This window comes from Eleginops maclovinus, chromosome 11, assembly GCF_036324505.1.
Source record: "Eleginops maclovinus isolate JMC-PN-2008 ecotype Puerto Natales chromosome 11, JC_Emac_rtc_rv5, whole genome shotgun sequence".
In the NCBI taxonomy this organism is placed as follows: Eukaryota; Metazoa; Chordata; class Actinopteri; order Perciformes; family Eleginopidae; genus Eleginops; species Eleginops maclovinus.
In genome coordinates this window covers 20,649,778-20,668,669 of record NC_086359.1, presented here as the reverse complement: position 1 = coordinate 20,668,669, position 18,892 = coordinate 20,649,778, and the positions used below count along the sequence as shown (strand labels likewise).

General features: G+C 38.4%; 2 protein-coding genes across 3 annotated transcripts; one reads left to right on the top strand and one right to left on the bottom strand.

The window, feature by feature from the left end:
• Positions 1-54: 54 nt before the first annotated feature.
• Positions 55-7,140, bottom strand: spns3 (SPNS lysolipid transporter 3, sphingosine-1-phosphate (putative)). 2 transcript variants are annotated; one of them, XM_063894802.1, is made up of 13 exons: positions 7,008-7,140; positions 6,200-6,431; positions 6,055-6,120; positions 5,703-5,839; positions 4,612-4,763; positions 2,982-3,048; positions 2,762-2,904; positions 2,038-2,190; positions 1,761-1,950; positions 1,004-1,069; positions 801-899; positions 510-681; positions 55-337 (listed from the first exon to the last, which is right to left on the bottom strand). In XM_063894802.1, the coding sequence occupies exons 2-13, from the start codon at positions 6,417-6,419 to the stop codon at positions 231-233; spliced, it is 1,572 nt and encodes a 523-aa protein (XP_063750872.1). In that variant the 5' UTR covers positions 6,420-6,431; positions 7,008-7,140; the 3' UTR covers positions 55-230. The 2 variants fall into 2 exon arrangements, with proteins under 2 accessions (XP_063750872.1, XP_063750873.1); XM_063894803.1 differs by lacking the exon at positions 6,055-6,120.
• Positions 7,141-10,395: 3,255 nt separating this feature from the next.
• Positions 10,396-17,840, top strand: ube2g1a (ubiquitin-conjugating enzyme E2G 1a (UBC7 homolog, yeast)). The gene is made up of 6 exons (XM_063894804.1): positions 10,396-10,630; positions 12,461-12,563; positions 12,693-12,790; positions 15,319-15,497; positions 15,962-16,081; positions 16,572-17,840. The coding sequence occupies exons 1-5, from the start codon at positions 10,585-10,587 to the stop codon at positions 16,046-16,048; spliced, it is 513 nt and encodes a 170-aa protein (XP_063750874.1). The 5' UTR covers positions 10,396-10,584; the 3' UTR covers positions 16,049-16,081; positions 16,572-17,840.
• The last annotated feature ends 1,052 nt before the right edge of the window (positions 17,841-18,892 follow it).

Genomic DNA, 18,892 nt, shown 5'->3' with positions numbered 1-18,892 from the left:
AGACAGACAGACAGACAGACAGACAGACATGCAGTGGAAGGAGGGGACTGCTCATGAAAGTATTACAAATTTATTGAAAAATGAAAAACAACATTTATATGAATGTCTTATGGTGTCAATTCACATGTTTTAATCTTCTTCTGTCATCTCTGAGTGGCTGTGAAGTCACAAAAAAGAGAGCTCTTCAAATCAACACCAATATCCTGTTGGCCACACCAGTATTTTTTTACTCAACCTTCAATATTTTGAGATAAATTATTTTCATGGTTGCTTTTGTCCCCGTTGTTCAGTTCTATAGGGGGCTCAGAGAAAGGATCCTTCTGTTGTCTTGGGACTCCTGCAAACAGTAGTAATACATATAAAACTAATGCACAAAAAACTAAATTAAACATTATGAGAATATCTTAGATTTAAGCAGAATAGAAGAGTGTGCTGAGATTGTTTTTGTTTTAGCCATGTGATGTGTCACCATTTATGGAGAGTAAAAAGTAACTATCCTTATCCATTACCTTCAACCAATTGTGCAGCTGCTTTACGGTCTTCAATAATATAGAGAGAAGACAAAGAGTAAAGCAGTCCACTAATGATCCCAGCAACTGGGCAGAGTAGGAGGCTGTACTGCAGACTGCCGAAGCTCGATTCAGCAGAAACAGGTTTAGATTTGCTTATAGCCTCAGAGACCTATGGCACAAGGGGGGAGGCAGCTCAGTGATGCACAGAAAATGTGGTTTACTCAAGTTCACAGAGATACAGTTAAGTTCAAAACGAAGTTGTCTGTGGCAAATTGAACTATTTCTCACCACTCCTACTAGGTAAGGACTCCCAGCATCACCCAGGAGATGAGCGACAGAAATCTGGAGAGCCTCAGCTGTAGCCCTTCTGGTTGGTATGACAATATACTGAAGTAAAAGTAAAAAGTAAAACACAAGACAACCTGTGTGCTTAAAGTTTTAGTAGACTGTTTTACATTTGTATTTATCACAGAGTTAACCCTTTTACTCACCAGCAGCATATCTGCCATGATGGCCCAGTTCATTGATATCAATATTCCACCGAAGAAAATAAATACCTGAAAAGAGACATTTAAAGCACAGCATAAGCAACTAATACAATAATGATATAATTCTACATTTTAGAAATAAGGAGCTTGGATTTAGATTTTCCTTCCATGTTATTATTACATATATTCTTCATGAAAAGATGTGATGCCTATTATGACATTGAACTGTGTCATTAAATTTAAACTCTTTCCTATTTCTTAAGCAGCATGTTATCGGCTAAGAAAACAATGTTGTTTTCTGACTAACTAAAAAAAACAGATCAACATTGAGGTGAAGCTGTTTAGATCTAGGCTTCATGTTGACACTATTACTAGCCGTACTAATCCATCTACTGTATCTACAGCCGCGGAAAAAAATTAAGAGACCAATCCAAGTTTTTCTTGAATCTTTATCTCTTCATGTTTGGCAGCCATTACAGTGTGTGTTGAATTCCAACACAGAAAAATTGCCAGTAGTTTATAGATTACAATAAAAAATATATAATAATTTAACTCAAAAGACGTACCTATAAAAAATAAAACAAGAGAAACGATAATGCTGAAGTGGTGTCTTAATTTTTTTCCGCGGCTGTATTTATTTATTCCACTTATCCAGAGCTGCTGGTGGCGGCAGATATGACATGTTTTCTAGAAGTCCCACTCCCAGGCAACATTTTCCAGGTCTTCAACTAATGCACAAGAACAGGCATTTGTCTCTTACGTAGGTGGCGGGAATGCTTATTGGTGCCAGAAAGATGGTGAGGAAGAGGCTGGGGGCTGCTCCCAGCAACCCTGCTGCACAGATGAGTGAGTCTGCCTTTGGGAACTTATCCCTTAACCATCTAGATAATCCACTGCCAAGACACGCTCCGAGAATGCCCGTCAACACCGTCAAAGCACCAAAGATATAACTGTACAGGGAGCAGAGGCACAAAGTATTGTTAAAACTCTGTATTCGTTTGAAAGGGAAGAAGGTAAATTAAAAAGGGATGCTGCACCTATCTGTGGAGTCGCAGGGCTCTTTGACACACGGCGGTCGGAGTCCTTGATTGACCCGAGCTCTAGACAGAAAAGTAGGCATCCAGAAAGCCAGGGCTCCAGAGAGGAAGGCAGTAGCAGTCAGTCCCAATGTTGACCACACATAAGTTTTGCTAGGGTCAGAGAAGAAATACAAAGAGACTAGAATGTATTTTTATCAACAAACAAAAAAAATCACATAGGTGGGTAAGGCTCAGTATATGGAATGCTTATATTTTATATCATATTTGTTTTAAACACCAATGAAGACCTTAATATTTTAGTCTGTTTGTCTTGACATTAGGTCATCATTGGGTATGTGCACCACACCACAATTGTTGTTCAAGCTGTTACTATGAGCCTTTGCTAATTCTGAAATAAATCAAAACATAATTAGTGCACTGATAGTGCTACACTCTTATGAATTAACTGATTAATGATTGTACTCCTAGCCCTATCAACCGGCTAAATTGTTGATAATATATTAAAGCAGTAGCCTGTATATGAGACGTTTTGGGGATATCAGTTTGCACAATAGTAAAGCAGGCAACCATTAATGTAGTCGCCCCTGTATCTCTGGTAGAATTTAGGGACTCATGTAAACTACCACAATGTTATAAAAAGAAATTGTGGTTATGTGGTTATGTGTTTTTTATATTCCCAATTATATCAGTAATTGGTTCAAAAAACAAAACAATGTCCTACTTTTTCAAAAGATACTTGATGTCCTCCAGGTACGAACTCTTCACTGAAACACCCTCGCCTTGGGTTTCTGCAGCACCTCTGGGTGGATTAGGGCATAAGAAGACCAGCAAGAAAAGTCCAACTACACCCAAGATAGGAGTGATCTGATAACACAAAAAGTTGTACTATCTATCACTCTATATTTATCCGTGCTCAGTCAACATTAATCAAATGTTCTTACCCTGAGAGCCCAGCGCCAGTCTCCTGTGAGAGCAGTAACACCTGCCCCTGTTATGTATCCAAGACCACTTAAAACACACAGAAGACCATTTTAGGTTCATGAGTACATAAAAAAAGTTTGTTAAAAGTTGTTTTAGGAATGTATCTTCAATAGATCTTCTTATAAAATAAGATCCTGTTTTTGTCTAAGCCAGGCTTGGTTAAAAAGCAAGTATAACTGCAGGTTCCGACAGACTGTTATTTGTTTATGAGCAGCAAGATTTTTGTGTCAAAACTTCCGACATACTTTATCTTCATGGGCTTTGTAGAGGGGATAATTGGGCTTTAAAGTAAATGTACAGAACCTCATGGGAAGAGAGGGCTGGTACGGTGCAATGTTAATGGAAAGCTGAATAAAGTGAAAGCAGAGTGAAAGTAAAGGTCCAAGCAAAAAGTTATTTCTGTCCAGTGTTGTCTCTACTGCACTTTACTGGTAGTAGCATGGATCCTGCAGAAAGTAGTAAAAGTACATGATTTACTTCTGAATTTTGGTGGAGTAAAAGTACAGAGTAGCATAGAATGGAAATACTCAAGTAAAGCAAAATTGTACTTAAGTAAATGTACTTACAGTATCTCACAAAAGTGAGTACACCCCTCACATTTTTGTAAATATTGTATGATATCGTTTCATGTGACAATACTGAAGATCCTCAGAGAGTTCTTTGCCATGAGGTGCCTTGTTGAACTTCCAGTGACCAGTATGAGAGAGTGTGAGAGCGATAACACCAAATTTAACACACCTGCTCCCCATTCACACCTGAGACCTTGTAGCACTAACGAGTCACATGACACTGAGTACACCCCTCAGTGAAAATGGCCAAATAGCCATTTGTGTACTCACTTTTGTTGCCAGCGGTTTAGACATTAATGGCTGTGTGTTGAGTTATTGTGAGGGCACAGCACATTGACACTGTTATACAAGCTGTACACTGACTACTTGACATTGGATCAAAGTGTCATATCTTCAGCGTTGTCCCATGAAAAGATATAATAACATATTTACAAAAATGTGAGGGGTGTACTCACTTTTGTGAGATACTGTAGTTACACCAATGCCTATGAGAAGCTAACAGGCATGGTTTACGTGAGTGTGACAGGACACAGGAAGACGACAATTGCGACTCCATAAAGGTTAGAATACTTGCTGCAGTAGCATTAAATATATATCAGCTACTGTATATACAGTCTATTGGTTTAATACAACAAAAGATAAGGAAGAAGAGTAGCCTTTCTTGTCACTGAACTTCCACAAATATTTTATTTTGTTCAGCATGATATTGTTGAATTCTTTAAATAAAGCAGTGCCTAATTATTTGACTTGATCATAGCTCAAGCATATAATGTGAAATGCTACTTAAGTACAATTAAAAACATTCCTGGGGCCACTAAAAAAATTGCCAATAAACATGAATCATTATCCTGAAATTCAAGTAGACACAAGTGAAGATCGTAGGAACAATTTAGGCACATTAAAAAACAGTAACCATACAATATCCAGCCATTTACAAGACTTTAACCTTGCTTGCTGAAACATGGACAAAAAGCAGAAGATATAAACACAATTGTAGACTGAGAGTGGATCTTTTTCAAACCTTCCAACAGGGATAAAGACGTAGAAGATACAGATTATCATGCTCCGTTTAGGTCCAACAAAGAGATCACCAATGATAGTGGGCGCAATGGTGGAGTAACCGACCTCTCCTATCCCCACCATCCCACGCAACAGCGTCAGAAGCCAGAAGTACTAAAGGCCCAAAACGGCATAGAAGCAATTTTACATGATTAGTTCCAAACAGCACAATTATGTTCCAACAGTTTAACATACGGCTTAAAGCCGGAAACAGTACAATCAACAACATGTATTCCTAAAAATGTAAGAAGAATTTCTCTTTTGTACTCAGTGGATGTGTTGAAGAGGGGTTGTATGAAGGCGGTCAAGGAGGGACCTAACTGTGTAATCTGAGTTGCAATGGTAGGAGATATTGTGTTTTTAGAGGATTGAGCCCCAACATTAGTATGTACTGTATAAGTAAATTAGTATGGGCCCTAAATGTTGCCTTGAGGAACTCCACAGGTGATGGGAGCAGACCAGTGTGATGGAAACTTCTGAAGCAATGGAGACGAAACTCAAGAGAGACACGGGAGAGCTGGAACTTGATGGCAAACACTGAAGGCTTATTATAAAGTTAACGGCTGGAGAATTGACAAGACATTTGTTGCTGCCACGAGTTGACACAGCGGTTTTCCATGGCTAAAGCTAAGGCCGAAAGACTTAAAAGAAAATCTATCTATTAGGTAGAAACCTGGAAACTGGTGCTTGCTGTGTTTCTGGAAAATATAATTGCTAACTGTTTTGAAGCCTGTGATAGTCTCAGAGAATTAGTATGGCTTGTTACCAGAGTGAAAAGACAGCATTAGTTCATAAATAAGCAGTTCATTAAGATTCAGTTTCAAATACAACAAAGATCTTCTCACAGGTTAACATAAAACATTTTTCTGTTTCCTGACTTACCACGTAATACTTTGATATTCAGGGGCATTCTATCTAAGAAGTGCATGATGATTTCAAACAATCGAAGAAGAAATGTAAACTACTAGCTGCAAATGACACGTTGTGATCTTGTTTCCTCTTATTTCTTGTGAAGTGTATGTGTATGTGACACCATATAATTTTATCACTCACCGACTCAGTAACAAAAGAGCTGCCAGCTGCAGCCACAAGCCACACAATCAAACTACCAATCATGATGTGTTTCCTGTTGTAGCGGTCCCCAAGGTAACCAAAGAGAGGGGCCAGAAGCAAGAAACTGCAGATGAAAACTGTAAGTACAATAATAGGAATGAATTCCTCTTACTATATATTGTGTTAACTTGACTCATTGATTTATCTTATTTAAAATCCAAAATGTGTGTGTGTGTGTGTGTGTGTGTGTGTGTGTGTGTGTGTGTGTGTGTGTGTGTGTGTGTGTGTGTGTCTATAGCTGCACCCAGTTGTTTGTGTATCGAACCTGTTATTAAGCTTGCTCATGTTGTACCTGTTTGTATGAGTGCAGCTGTTCCGTCATTTATATCAAAAAACTGTTGAATGTTGACAAGGACACCTATAAGACAATACAAACATTACATTTAAGAGAACCAAAACAGAAACAGTCTGTTAAAAGCAACAACAGGTCAACTAACCTGCTATTGTGTACCGCTCGGTGTAGTTGAGCAAGTTGATGTAGCAAAGCACAGCTATAGCTACGTAGGAGCGCCTCTGGGATATGGCTGGTTCCTCCGTTTCCTCTGTCTTTGGTGTGAGGGATGAAAGACTGTTCACAAAAGAGCCATAATGTAGACCAGAGCTGGAGCCCAGGCTCCATCGAGGTATTGGTATGTCCTTTTGCTCCATAGTTAGCATCTTTTTCTTAACCTATGGAGAATGTGTGACTAAGTTTTAGAAATCATTTACACCCATTCTCACCTAATATGACAATGTTGCAGTGTGTGTACAGTAATTTAGAAACCAGTCTTATGTGTTGCTATTTACACACTGTCCCCCATATGTAATGTAGCTTTGGGGAAATCAGTTAATGTGGTTTGTAGAAACACTTTAGAAATAGTTCTTGTAACACAAAAGGGCACAGAATTACAAAACTCTGTAGGAATATGTGTTGTAAGTATGTCAACATGTCCAAAAATTGAGAAACACTACCAGTAGATGATGTGATTATGAGTTTAGACGTTGTCACATGATTGGGGAAATATGCAAAACTATGAGTTTACAATGTTCAAATCCAATAAAATACTGTACATGCATAGGTCAGATCATAAAGTAACAACATAATACATGCAAAAGTATAAGAATGTTAGTGGATCATTTCTTAAGTGATGTGAGAAGCCCTCATTTTTTCTGCCCCAGTTAGGGTTGTTGCACAGTTATCCAACATACTATTGTGCATTGAAATATATTCACTAAACAACAAAAGATGAAAAAAGATGTACTCACCTTTCTGTTGAGGATGTTCTGTTTGTGTTTTTTTCTCAGTTAATTGTGTTTGCAGTTGTCAGAGCACAGTGTTGCTTCTTATGTGACTCCAAGGCTTGCAGAAGCTAACAGAGGTCTCAGCTCTAACATGCCTCAAGACATATTAGGTTAGAGAACGGACCAGCCCACTCTGTGTTGGTCATATGCTTTCACACAGTACTCCACTGTGATGCAATGCTGCAAACAAGCCAATATTTCCATGTTGGCTCTACTTTCCCATTCTTTCTATTAATAAGCGGGAAATTAAACAATTGGCAAAAGAAGCACATGAGTCAGGCTCATATGTGAGTGAGCTCAGTCAATGGTGAGTTTTAACTGCTTTGGACAAACATCACACAACAGAAAGACAGAATGGCTGATGTTTATGTCAGGTGGTTAGCTATTTTTTTTTAAATGAACACATTATGATTTTCATCATTGGTTGCAATTCTGTCTGTGACAAAGACATGACAACGATGTTGTCACTATTTGCAGAAAGCAAATGGGGTGCAACACTTACAAAACAGCCATTCAAACACACATTAATCACTGTAGTCATTGTTTTGGGTGCACATATCAGAATTACTTTACAGTTACGATGTTTTATTTACACTGGTAAAAATACTCCTTCAGACTCATTTACTAGTCAGTCAGTTTATTTCATTTATACTTCACATCCAAGTGTTTTATCAAATACCATGATAAACTCATACCTTTGTTCATCTTTTTTTGTAAATAAAAGTATTTAAGTCTAATTTTGCAAATCAAACAATCTTATTTATTTATTTCTTACATATTTATCCTTCTCTTTATGCATGCTGTTGAAGCAGAAATTGTTTATATATTTAGATTTTGAATTTGAGATTCTGCCTAGGATACATTGGTATAAAAGTTCAAATATTTTTATTAATCGGGAACGTATGATTAAAAGGTGGTACAGCGCATCATGCAAAATAACGTCTAAAAAGTGTGTGCAGCACTTGAATACTCTAATAGCATGCACATGCTTTAGCCAAGGCAGGTTGGACTCTCTAAGCTATTTAAGCAGTATTAGATCAAACATAACAAATTAACTCGCAGGCTCATCCCCCACAAGTGTGGTTACTGCTCAACAACATATCTATTTCGATATACTAACAGACTTCCTCCTTCACTGTGAACCCAAGTGAAAGATAATTTCTCAACGTCAAATGAAGAAGTGAGAACATGGCAATCATTACAAATATTTGTTTATATGAAATGACAATATGCATGTACAGTGGGGCAAAAAAGTATTTAGTCAGCCACCAATTGTGCAAGTTCTCCCATTTAAAAAGATGAGAGATGCCTGTAATTTTCATCATAGGTACACTTCAACTATGAGAGACAGAATGGGGGAAACAATCCAGGAAATGACATTGTAGGATTTTTAATGAATTAATTGGTAAATTCCTCGGTAAAATAAGTATTTGGTCACCTACAAACAAGCAAGATTTCTGGCTCTCACAGACCTGTAACTTCTTCTTTAAGAGGCTCCTCTGTCCTCCACTCGTTACCTGTATTAATGGCATCTTTTTGAACTCGTTATCAGTATAAAAGACACCTGTCCACAACCTCAAACAGTCATACTCCAAACTCCACTATGGCCAAGACCAAAGAGCTGTCAAAGGAGACCAGAGACAAAATTGTAGACCTGCACCAGGCTGGGAAAACTGAATCTGCAATAGGTAAGCAGCTTGGTGTGAAGAAATCAACTGTGGGAGCAATTATTAGAAAATGGAAGACATACAAGACCACTGCTAATCTCCCTTGATCTGGGGCTCCACGCAAGATCTCACCCCGTGGGGTCAAAATGATCACAAGAACGGTGAGCAAAAATCCCAGAACCACACGGGGGGACCTAGTGAATGACCTGCAGAGAGCTGGGACCAAAGTAACAGAGGCTAACATCAGTAACACACTAGGGCCAGGGACTTAAATCCTGCAGTTCCACACGTGTCCCCCTGCTTAAGCCAGTACATGTCCAGGCCCGTCTGAAGTTTGCTAGAGGGCATTTGGATGATCCAGAAGAGGATTAGGAGAATGTCATATGGTCAGATGAAACCAAAATAGAACTTTTTGGTAAAAATTCAACTCGTCGTGTTTGGAGGAGAAAGAATGCAGAGTTGCATCCAAAGAACACCATACCTACTGTGAAGCATGGGGGTGGAAACATCATGCTTTGGGGCTGTTTTTCTGCAAAGGGACCAGGACGACTGATCCGTGTAAGGGAAAGAATGAATGGGGCCATGTATCGTGAGATTTTGAGTGAAAACCTCCTTCCATCAGCAAGGGCACTGAAGATGAAGCGTGGCTGGGTCTTTCAGCATGACAATGATCCCAAACACACCGCCAGGACAACGAAGGAGTGGCTTCGTAAGAAGCATTTCAAGGTCCTGGAGTGGCCTAGCCAGTCTCCAGATCTCAACCCCATAGGAAATCTTTGGAGGGAGTTGAAAGTCCGTGTTGCCCAGCGACAGCCCCAAAACATCACTGCTTTAGAGGAGATCTGCATGGAGGAATGGGCCAAAATACCAGCAACAGTGTGTGAAAACCTTGTGAAGACTTACAGAAAACGTTTGACCTCTGTCATTGCCAACAAAGGGTATATAACAAAGTATTGAGATGAACTTTTGTTATTGACCAAATACTTATTTTCCACAATCATTTGAAAATAAATTCTTTAAAAATCAGACAATGTGATTTTCTGGATTTTTTTTTCTCATTTTGTCTCTCATAGTTGAGGTATACCTGTGATAAAAATTACAGGCCTCTCTCATCTTTTTAAATGGGAGAACTTGCACAATTGGTGGCTGACTAAATACTTTTTTGCCCCACTGTATATGTTATGTTATTTATTTATTTTGCTGCTTTTTCAAATGTTGTTACCTTTGTACGCACTTTTGAAGGTTATTTCAAATACGGGTTGAAAAGCTGTGATGTATAAGAAAGAACAATTGACCTGTTAAAGCTTTGGATACAAAACTTCTAAAACCTGGCTCTTCTGAACCCACTGATAGTGTTGATTTATTCATATCATACGGGTATAACCCTTTAGATATTCGAACCATCTATATAAATATAATATTGAATAAGGATGCATTCACCAGTTTATTAAAGTCTCTTGTTTATGTTATGTTCTCAGTTCATAAAAGATTTGCAGATGTGCAAAACGTGGCTCCTTGTGTCCCTCCGCTTAACAGAGGCCCCAGCTACATGCCTCCAGTGATATACTGTATGTTAGTGAAGGGACCAGCCCTTGTTTGCATGCATTTTGCTTGTCTTCCAAGGGAAGATATACCTTTAATTTGAATGAATATCCAGAAGGTGGCAGTAATGCATTCCGGCTTCTATGAAATACCAACGAAGAAGAAGAGGAAAAAGAAACAGCAGCAGCATTAGGAGGAGGCGACGAAGAAGAAGAATGACAAGAATACTAAACTGAAAATAGAGGGACGAAGTACACTTTATTCAACGTTAAATTAACGCTGTTACCTCAAAACATTACCTTTGAACAAAGCTGCATTACATTTGCTAAACTATGACAGAGCCTCAGTCTGCGCTGTTACTCAGGAGACAGCTTGCAGGTAACGTTAACTAAACCTTGGTGGTAATTGATGCTGGCTGCCGAGCTAACGATGATCTGCCCCGTTAGCTGTGATTCAAACGATGGTGCTACTGGCGCAAACAGTTTTTTTTTCAGCCTGACAAATGACAAATAGACTGCGCTGACTTCATAGCAGTGGGCGTCGACAATGAAAACATCCAGTTTGTTGACGGACCAACTCTTTGGTGTTAAGACGTTACATAGTGTTTTCAGTTGAAAGCCGCTAGCTGGCTTCACTGAGTCGATGTGTTTACATCAATTTCATCAGACATAACAAGTAGTGTTATACTTCTTTAGGCACGGTGTTTGCTAGTTATGTGATCGGCGGGATGTTAGTTATTTGTATGTATACATCTAAATAACGTTCAACTAGAAAACCCAATTGTTCTGGCAAACCTTATTGAATTATTAACATGATACTCTCTCCATCTGTATGCTAAAGTTAGCTGCTGTCACTGTTGTTAGCTTCAATACGCCTAGCTAACGAGCTAATCTTGCATTATCTCTATTCGCTCTTTTAGCAGAGACAGCTGCTTATGCATTTGGCATATTTGGAAGAGCAGTTGAGTCGAGCAACGCGTCATGTAACGTGTTTGGTTTGTAGCACTAATTTGACATTTACGGTCGGGGTTGAGATTGTTTACTCCATCAGAGAAGCCTTTCAGGGACATAATGTGCTCTTGTGTAGCTTTATACTCCAATATTTCTAAGTAGGATTGGATTGCAATGAGGTAACTAATCTCATGTCATACATGTTTAGTTGCCTCCCTATAAGTTCTTGGATCAATTGAAGAGGCTGTTTATTGTCCTTTTGTTGCAGACATACACTCATAACAGAATCCAGCGTAGCATTGCAATTCACTTACTGGTATTCTACCCAATTCATCAGTACTTGGAAGGTGTCAGATTTCACTTGTGATATTTTGGCTTAAAATAAAAATGCAAAAAAGGTAGAGTAGCACTTACTTTGTTCAATGACTGAAAAATAATACATATCTATAACTCTGAGGACTTTCATAGCACTACTGTACTGTATGTGCCCTACTGCAGAGGTACTTGATCTTCCAAGCAATGCCAACAAACAAATAATAAAATGTATCTAGAAGTTTATAATCTTCTTACCTGGATCTGCATCAAATAAAATGAAGAGATTGACAGTTATTGCCAATTGTTTTTACAATAATTTCTAAAAAATTTAATGTAAACATTTTAATTAAACTCAACACTTTTGCCATTATTACTCCTGTTGTGAACACTGTTAGTATCACTAAAAAGACAAGAAAAAAAAACTATTTAATAACAACTTATTATAATAATAATAATAATTATAATAATATTTTTTGTGGTCTTAAGATTTGAAAAATGTTGGTAATAAACATGTCTGAAGTTGCTAAAAATCAGATCATCCTAAGACGTAATACATGCAAATAGGACCAACATCCTAACCTTTTTCGTAAGAGGTGCAAAGCCCAACTGGTTTCCAACAGTCACATGAAATTGACTGTCACTGTACCCTTTTACATTTTTCCTTAGACCAACACAAACGGACTGACTGCTTATTCTGCATAAGTACTGTTGGTGTATTTAAGTATGTTAATATTCTACAATTAATAATACAGTAAGTGAGTATCAGTTGGCTGAATAGGATGGTGTGTGTTTTCAGCAACAAGAAGCTCTATTCAAACCCTGAAGCAAGGCCTCCATAGACAAGTGTTTTTAAAGCACAAGATCAGTGTGATTTACATTCTGTAGGAACTATGGTATAATGAGCTAATGGCAATCTGAATCTGGCTCTTGTTTTTATACCTAGAGCTAAACAAAAACCCAGTGGAAGGATTCTCAGCAGGCCTGATCGAGGATAGTGATCTCTACAGATGGGAAGTACTGATCATCGGGCCTCCAGACACACTTTAGTAAGTCTACCATTGTCCTTTAGTAGAAGAGATATGTGATTATGTTGTGCCTGGCAACTCTAACTGTTGCTTTGGATGCTGTGAAACTTTTTTTATATTGATTATTCTCTTTGGTCTCTTTTTCCACAGTGAAGGTGGTGTGTTTAAAGCTCATCTGACATTTCCCAAAGACTATCCTCTCAGGCCACCTAAAATGAAATTCATCACAGATATTTGGCATCCTAATGGTAGGTAAAGGTGTTTGCTTTTGTTTGTAGGAACACCTGAGGGGGAGGATCAACCCGTCTAAAAGATGTAAATATTTCGTAGTGTTTCAGAAATGTTTAGGATTTTTTATTTTTGTGTTATGCATCAATGCCCATGAATACAGGCGTTTGTTAGTTTGTAATCTTGTAATCTTTGTAACTGCCTTTTTAAAATTAAAGTCAGAGGATTCCCTTCCAAGCAATGTCCATATAAGGCTGCACAAGAGAGAATTTTAATTTCGAATTTAAATATTTAGGTTTAGTCCAGGGGTGTCCAAACTATGGCCTCGGGGCCAAATGCGGCCCGTGGGCCATCTAAAACCGGCCCTCAACCAATTCAAAAAGTATAATGTAATATGGTGCATACCTGAAACTTGTATTATATTGTACTTCTTAAATATATATGTAAACATATATTACCCAGTATTCATGTGTTAATAAACCAACCTTTCAAATAAATACAGTCAATTAAGGTTGAAAAAATGTTCTAACAAATTTAAGTTGATAAGTAAAAAGCCCAATAAGGTATTTACATAACAAGCTTGAAATATACCCTCCATTCCTTAAAACCCAATGACTTATATAATAGCTCTCAGAAAAGCTTCTCTTTTAAGGAATGAGCTGCCAACAACTTAACTGAGGCAATATACAGTGGGGCAAAAAAGTATTTAGTCAGCCACCAATTGTGCAAGTTCTCCCATTTAAAAAGATGAGAGAGGCCTGTAATTTTTATCATAGGTACACTTCAACTATGAGAGACAGAATGAGAAAAAAAAATCCAGGAAATCACATTGTAGGATTTTTAATGAATTAATTGGTAAATTCCTCGGTAAAATAAGTATTTGGTCACCTACAAACAAGCAAGATTTCTGGCTCTCACAGACCTGTAACTTCCTCTTTAAGAGGCTCCTCTGTCCTCCACTCGTTACCTGTATTAATGGCACCTTTTTGAACTCGTTATCAGTACAAAAGACACCTGTCCACAACCTCAAACAGTCATACTCCAAACTCCACTATGGCCAAGACCAAAGAGCTGTCAAAGGAGACCAGAGACAAAACTGTAGACCTGCACCAGGCTGGGAAAACTGAATCTGCAATAGGTAAGCAGCTTGGTGTGAAGAAATCAACTGTGGGAGCAATTATTAGAAAATGGAAGAAATACAAGACCACTGCTAATCTCCCTCGATCTGGGACTCCACGCAAGATCTCACCCCGTGGGGTCAAAATGATCACAAGAACGGTGAGCAAAAATCCCAGAACCACACGGGGGGACCTAGTGAATGACCTGCAGAGAGCTGGGACCAAAGTAACAGAGGCTACCATCAGTAACACACTACGCCGCCAGGGACTTAAATCCTGCACTTCCAGACGTGTCCCCCTGCTTAAGCCAGTACATGTCCAGGCCCGTCTGAAGTTTGCTAGAGGGCATTTGGATGATCCAGAAGAGGATTGGCAGAATGTCATATGGTCAGATGAAACCAAAATAGAACTTTTTGGTAAAAACTCAACTCGTCGTGTTTGGAGGAGAAAGAATGCAGAGTTGCATCCAAAGAACACCATACCTACTGTGAAGCATGGGGGTGGAAACATCATGCTTTGGGGCTGTTTTTCTGCAAAGGGACCAGGACGACTGATCCGTGTAAAGGAAAGAATGAATGGGGCCATGTATCGTGAGATTTTGAGTGAAAACCTCCTTCCATCAGCAAGGGCACTGAAGATGAAGCGTGGCTGGGTCTTTCAGCATGACAATGATCCCAAACACACCGCCAGGGCAACGAAGGAGTGGCTTCGTAAGAAGCATTTCAAGGTCCTGGAGTGGCCTAGCCAGTCTCCAGATCTCAACCCCATAGAAAATCTTTGGAGGGAGTTGAAAGTCCGTGTTGCCCAGCGACAGCCCCAAAACATCACTGCTTTAGAGGAGATCTGCATGGAGGAATGGGCCAAAATACCAGCAACAGTGTGTGAAAACCTTGTGAAGACTTACAGAAAACGTTTGACCTCTGTCATTGCCAACAAAGGGTATATAACAAAGTATTGAGATGAACTTTTGTTATTGACCAAATACTTATTTTCCACAATCATTTGAAATAAATTCTTTAAAAATCCTACAATGTGATTTCCTGGATTTTTTTCCCCCATTCTGTCTCTCATAGTTGAGGTATACCTATGATAAAAATTACAGGCCTCTCTCATCTTTTTAAATGGGAGAACTTGCACAATTGGTGGCTGACTAAATACTTTTTTGCCCCACTGTACCTCACCTCTAGTGAGTGGCCCAGCCCTTTTTATGTGGCCGTAAATAAAGTTTGGACACCCCTGGTTTAGTCTTAAGTTCTGCAAAAAAATGCAACCAATGTGACAAAAATAAACTTTTTTCATAGGTACTGTCTGTAAACAAAATCTTGAACTGGTTCTATCGTCGAAATGAGTATTAAAAACACAAATGTATTGATAGCATAGAAAAAGGCAATAGTATTTTCTGTTTCATATGTTTTTCTTTTTCTTTCCAGTTGACAAAAATGGAGATGTATGTATTTCTATTTTGCACGAGCCTGGGGAAGACAAGTACGGCTATGAGAAACCAGAGGAGCGCTGGCTGCCGATCCACACAGTGGAAACCATCATGATTAGTGTTATCTCTATGCTGGCTGACCCAAATGGTGACTCACCAGCCAATGTGGATGCTGCAGTAAGTTTAATTGTTTAAAAAGGTTTTATTAAAAATAATACCCTTGCTGTAATGATAGGATTTTCTTATACGTTGTTCAATTTACTTTCAATGTATTGGTTTCATATTTTTTTGTGTGTATGTTAATTGTTTTGTATTATAGATTTAAGGCAAAGGATAATGCATGTTTCATGTATGTCATGTTTTTTATTTATTGTGTGTATGTAAAAGTTTGTATTTAAACATTTTCAACCCAAAAAATATTGAAATATTGTCTCCCTGAAATGCATGTGCTTGTCTCTTCCAAGCACAACACGTTTAAAAATGCAAGAAATGTCTTATTCATGTCTGCAATGGCATTAAATACAGCAGTTATGTCAAAATCCACAAGTAAAACATTCATGAATGCCCTATATAGAAAAAGGGAATGTGCCAAACACTTGGAAAGATAAACTCATTAGTTTTGACCTTTTTTCCCTCTACAGAAAGAGTGGAGGGAGGACAGACATGGTGCGTTCAAAAGGAAAGTTGCTCGCTGTGTACGAAAAAGCCAAGAGACTGCGTTTGAGTGATATTTAGCGAAAATCTAGCTTCATGTTTTCAGGGTAAGTATTCTTGACTAACCCTTTTCACAAATCATAGCTTCCTTGTGCGTCAGGCTAAACCTAAGTCATTTGGCTTGCCAGGGTTGTTAGACACTCCTTTGCCCTCTAGCCGATGTATGCCTCAGCATCTGTTCCAGTGTAAAGGAAGAATGAAACTAGGCAATAGCTGTGACATTGTTTGAAACAGACATATCGATTTTCTACTTAAAAGGAGGATATATGGGCCTTTAGTCTTACACTATCTCATCTGACCCTGGGTGCAACCCACTGTCAAACGGACTAGTATACAAGTAACAATGAGTAAATACTTTACCTTATACCTTTTATACCCTAACTTTTTATTGCACACACATCAAGCCAGAGTTAAATGCTTCCTGTCTTTTGCCTTGTTTTTGCTGAATATATGTGCCTGCTGATGTATGGCTTGTTTGATTGGTCCATCTGCTTGCCAACAATTATTTTCTGTTATTTCTTGTGGACTTTCCAACAGGTCTCTAATTGAAAAATCAACACGGCACTGTTCCTGCACTCTTCCACCCTGTCGCCAGGCTTGTCCTCCTTTATATTTCGGCAGGAACAGACTGGCTACTGTAGGCTGCAATAGAACATACAAGTGAACACCAAGACTGACAGACAACTGCCAAGCAAGTGCCAACACAAAAAAACAACAACAAAACCCCCAGAAGACGATCAAACATTTTTCAAGTCTATGAACTGCTTCAACATTCAGGAAGATATTGTAAAGACATGTATATAGCACAGACTAAACCGGATAATATATAAACACCCTTTCCATCCATCGAGACACTTAGACCAAATGAGAAGCGCTGGTTCAGATAGATTTATTTTGTCCATTTTCTCTCCTTCAAGTCCAGCATGCATTAGTTATCTTTTAGATAGTTTCAACGGAAGGCCTTGCATAGAAAGAGAAGTGTGATGCTGTTGGCGGAAAATCACCTGTCAAGAGCTTGATTGACTCGAGCAAGAGATGGATGGGCGATGGAGGGACTACGGCCATATTAGAACATGCAGATGGATTCTTTAACACTGTCAGAGCTCAACATCTACGTGACCCTGATCAACTGTCTCTTTTTTCTTTATCTGTTATCTGTCTTTCCTACCGGCTCAGTTGACTGAAGAAAGGCAACATACCCCTTAATTTTTTGTGCATGCTAAATTTTGTTGATCTTTTTTCAAAAGTGCCTCCTAATAAAATGCTTGGCCAATTCACCCTGCATTGAACATGTGTTCAAAAAATAATTGAAAAAACTGTGTACCACCTATGTATACATTTGTTTAATAGCGAGTACAAAGGGAATCTGTATAATTAGGGTGTTGGTAACAATTTGGTGTGGCAATAACTCCCCTAGTATGAAGTGTACACATCTTAATATTTCATATCCAGATGCAATTTGAGGTTCCATGAAATTCTGTTATTTTAGCAGCCCCCTCTTTTCCATGTCTGTGTTGTCTTCAGTAGGAGTTGTTATGCATGCTTTATCGTACCTCTGTTTAGCTTTGTTTTCCTTGCTGATTGCTTCTGGGATTTTTTTTGCGAATGTCTGAGTGTTTGTGTATACGGAATGTGTGCCCATTTTGTTTTGTCACTCTCACCCCTCATCCACAAACTCACGTTTATTCTGCTCTCTGAACTATTGCAGTTATGCCTAATGTACAAAGACAAAATACTGATGTATATTTTTCATGTTATGAAACGTGTCACCTGTAGTGAGTTCTTCTAAAATATTTGTTTTCAATATCTACTTGTGTATTTAATTCAGGTGTGTTTTGGATACAACAGTGACTACATTTGGCTCTTCACATAGACAATGAAACCTTTCCTGTGGTATTAATCAAGTATTTTTCACAGTATTTCAAACTAAATCCTCTCTAAATATTGCCTTCATTTTAAACAATTATTACACATTAATGCTTTATGCCTTAAGCATTTACGCTTTGATTTGACCTCCTTTTTCAATATAAAACAATTTAAAGTCACATGTTACGGACAGAAAACCACAAAGCCCAATATTAAAATGTTCAGAACTGCTGTAACATTGTTGCCGATCATACGTTTGTCAACAGTTAGGCGTATTCCATCTTGCAACCCCTACAAGCACATTACTGTCCACAAGGAACCTTTTAGAAATGTAAAGGAGTAATAGTCGAATTTTTTTAAAATAATGAGCTAGAAATGAATACATACTTAATTCAGATTTATACTCTGCTCAAAAGGTCTTTAACATTTGAGCAGACTTTGTACTTAATTAACTAATATCTTAGTTTCTGTTGAGCTTCTGACACAATGTTCAGTACAGTCCCCCTTCTATTTAATTTATTTCTGGGGATCAGGCATGTGCCAACATATTAATTGTACAGAGGTCAGCAGCTTTGTTTTATACAACAAAGTCAAACCGATAAATACTTCAGTAGATCTTAATTTGCGTGTCAGATGAATAGGATACTTTAAAGTTGTATCGCTTTAAAATGCACTATGTGTACTTTGTGTAACACTTACTGCAGGAATTTGCTAGCTGGCACATTCGTAAACAGTTTCAAGAGGTAGGATTTTGACAGAAGTTCCTGAAGGCAACATAAGTTTGACAACCGTTTACCAAATTGAATCAAATAATACTGTATGCTTCCGAAACACAACACCGTTTACACTTTAGTATAAATAATAGCACAATTTTATTGTCAACACACCAAGTTAATATCCGTGCAAGAAGAATCTAGGAGATCATGTGATGAACTATCAATCAGCGTGTTTTGAGGACCACTTGAACGCAGCACCACTGCCCACTATCTGGC